Source organism: Lactuca serriola, chromosome 7 (genome assembly GCF_051521515.1).
Source record: "Lactuca serriola cultivar US96UC23 chromosome 7, Lser_US96UC23_V15, whole genome shotgun sequence".
Classification (NCBI taxonomy): Eukaryota; Viridiplantae; Streptophyta; class Magnoliopsida; order Asterales; family Asteraceae; genus Lactuca; species Lactuca serriola.
Genome location: NC_136414.1, coordinates 162,095,001 through 162,098,066, shown reverse-complemented (window position 1 = coordinate 162,098,066; position 3,066 = coordinate 162,095,001). Strand labels below are relative to the sequence as shown.

The 3,066-nt window shown below is 32.3% G+C and overlaps 1 protein-coding gene across 2 annotated transcripts in view; it reads right to left on the bottom strand.

Moving 5' to 3' along the window:
- Window positions 1-1,566: 1,566 nt before the first annotated feature.
- LOC145062706 (transcription factor bHLH63-like) overlaps window positions 1,567-3,066 on the bottom strand; it is a 2,385-nt gene continuing 885 nt past the window's right edge. For both annotated transcript variants that reach the window (XM_079010295.1, XM_079010294.1), the window contains exons 2-7: window positions 2,970-3,066; window positions 2,722-2,856; window positions 2,554-2,625; window positions 2,266-2,442; window positions 2,063-2,168; window positions 1,567-1,793 (exon numbers count right to left, since the gene is read on the bottom strand). The exon at window positions 2,970-3,066 is cut by the window's right edge. In XM_079010295.1, the coding sequence (XP_078866421.1) occupies window positions 1,756-1,793; window positions 2,063-2,168; window positions 2,266-2,442; window positions 2,554-2,625; window positions 2,722-2,856; window positions 2,970-3,066 (625 nt within the window). In that variant the 3' untranslated portion in view covers window positions 1,567-1,755. The remainder of the gene's footprint in view (window positions 1,794-2,062; window positions 2,169-2,265; window positions 2,443-2,553; window positions 2,626-2,721; window positions 2,857-2,969) is intronic.

Here is a 3,066-nt window from a genome sequence, read left to right as displayed (position 1 = left end):
CGAAATGTTTGGGTAAAAACGGACATAAAGTTCAACTTAAGGCAAAACCGACAAAACCCTGAAAACTTGATGGTTTTTATGACATTAACCCTTAAAAATATATAATCATCAAAATTCCAATGATACACTACATAGATCCTTGTGTACACTTTTCTTCAAAATCTGATATTGAATAGAAAACTTACAAAAATTCAAGTGGATAGGTAGAATAACTTTGTTTGTTTCAAATAATTTTTTTTATCTTTATTATTAGTGATTAATTTTGTTATATGGTAAAGTTTTAGTTTTGGCCCCTCCGATAATATTGTTCATGTTCCATCCCTGTCCGAAGGTTATTAGCGATGGCTTATCCGTCACTATATTTGATTACCACTACGTAATATGTGATCCGTGTGTGTGAAGCTAGTGGGGGCGAGCAACAAGGCCAAGTGTCCTACTTATTAAGAGGACCAAGAAGAGAAAGAAATAAACCTACGCATCCACGTAAGATATTTTTGGAAAATCATAAATGTTTAGCTATAAATGTAAAATAGCTTGTTAACTAGTTACACCGATTTCCAAACAATGTATCTTTTGTTGTTTTTGCTCTGATTATAAAATTATTTTTAACTGATAAAAACTTGTATAATATTCATGTTCATGAGACCAGAATAGTAGGTTATTTGGATGTTATAGACTTAACAATAATGACATAGTTATTATGAAATTTTTCTAGTTGAGTTTTTTTTTTAGAATGTTCTATTATTTTCTTATTATTTTGGTGTTACTTTCAAGATTACTTCTCTGGTTCTCAATCCACCACAGTGGTTTAACATCGGAGTGTTTCCTCAAGGCACTCCTACCTTTTTTCTTTGTCATGGAAGATAATGATGAAGATTAGATTTCAGCGAAGTTACTTGCAGCGCGTCAAGAAACCATTGCCGATATTATAGGTGGTGGTTTTTTTGGCATTTTCACAATCCATACTATATTAAGTGGTTCTTCATGGTCAAATTTTCGCTGTTATCATTCCATTTATGTAACGTAGAAAAAACCGAAGATATTCACCAAGGAACAAAATTGTTCCTGTTGAAGTGGGGCTAGGGTCAAAAGGTATTATGATCAATCAACATCAAGAAAACAAAGGGAATCAAGCAAATCTTGCTGAAGATGAGGCCAGATCTTCCCGTCCCTTTTAACATATGGCTTGAAAAAGATCGAAAGCTGCAGCTCTTAATTGACCCATGATCAAATCTATGCATTCATAGTAATATTGTTCAATCCACCACTCAAAAGAAAGCATTTTTAGTTAGGTTTTACAAGCTAAAACCTAAAAGAATGATGATCTTTAATGGTGGGATACATACACTATTCACCTCCCCATGATGAACAATTACCCGAGGTTAATAAAGTAGTAAATACTGTTCATAGCACCATATGTCTCTTTCAAAATCGTCTAGTTTGGTCCCAAATAGTTTCATTCTGTCAAAATATCGATATCTCTCTATCTTAAATTCGTGTTACTTTGGATATTTACAAGTTTTTCTTGGAAAAGGCTTATATGTATTATGAAGTTTACAAAGAAGGTGAAAAACGGAGTAGTTCTTTGCAAGTAATAAATTCTGAATTCTAGTTATTGTTTCTAGAATGCTTACATATATGTGATATAATGTATATATACATTTACATTAATGACAAATGATGAATCAATTAACAATGGTAACATTTAGATTCAATCATTCATTACAAAAGAATTCCTCAAATCGATCTTTACGTTTACATCTCCATCTTCATATTGCTTCCTTCGTATAAACCTGAAAAACATTTAAATATTCTTGATTTAAAACGGAAAATTTATGGTGCTAAAAGTACATTATCTCTCAACTTGGCTTTTCTTTTTAAAGGGTTATTGAGAACCTTGGAATTTTCATCATTTTTGGTGGATGACAGTGATAAAGAAAGATACCCAACAAGCAACTTTCTTGGTCCAAAAATGGGAGCTTGGACCCATTGATCATTTAGTTTTTGTGGGTCTCTTTATTTGATGTGTATAATAATTAAATAAATAATCTCTTTTCTTTACCTGTAATTTTTTGTGATTGATATGGTATTGTTGATGAACCTTGTTGAAATTCCATTCTGTATAGATTCTGTAGATCACTATCCCATGCCACATTCGGATGGATTTGCTGCGAGTAAAAAGATTGAATCATTATAAGCAAAACTCGTTTGTTTCCATAGTTTCAAAGAAGTTATTTCAAACTTAAAGAAAGAAAAACGAATTACATTAAAACATGATGAAACCACGAATGTTTCAGGGATCGAAACCGGAGCACCACCACTAATGCTTCTTCTTAACACCATGTCAATTGGGTTAATCCCCATTTCAAGCAACGAGTTCAATTGAAAATATGGGGAATTAGCCATTTCTGAGGTATATCCAGCTGTTGAAACTTCAAACATCTGATGATATATGTATATATACACAACATTAGTTAGATAATAGTTGAATACACAAATAAAAATACATTCAAATAGTGCTACATTTAACATTTTAAGAATCTTGTTGACTACCTCTTTCATGATTAAGCTATCAACGTCTAAGTCTAGTCTTGGATGAACTGTAGAAAGCTTCATGGACAAGAACTGTTGCAATCCACATAAAAAAAAAGATGAGTTTCTTAATTTAGAAAGATTAAATTAATGGAAATGGATTGATTGTTGATGAACGGATTTCATTACTTCTACTTGTTTTTGAAGAGATTGAACATAATTGATGATTTCATCAAGCATTCCAGCTTTTCCAGTGATCTTGTTGCATCCAGGTACTAAATCTTGCAAATACTTCATTCTTTCACTGATTTTCTCCCTTCTTACCTATGAACAAATATGAATCAAAATCAGTTGGGAGTGTATTTCGTTAATCCATATAATTGCATCCTCGAAATGTACGTAGTATCAAAATGACATGATCTAAAGGAATAACGTACTCTTTCGGCTAAACTATGGCTATCAGTAGCTTGCCCTCGACGAGCTCGAACATGAATATAATCTTGTTTTTGAGCTTCTGTAGGCTTTGATTTTTCC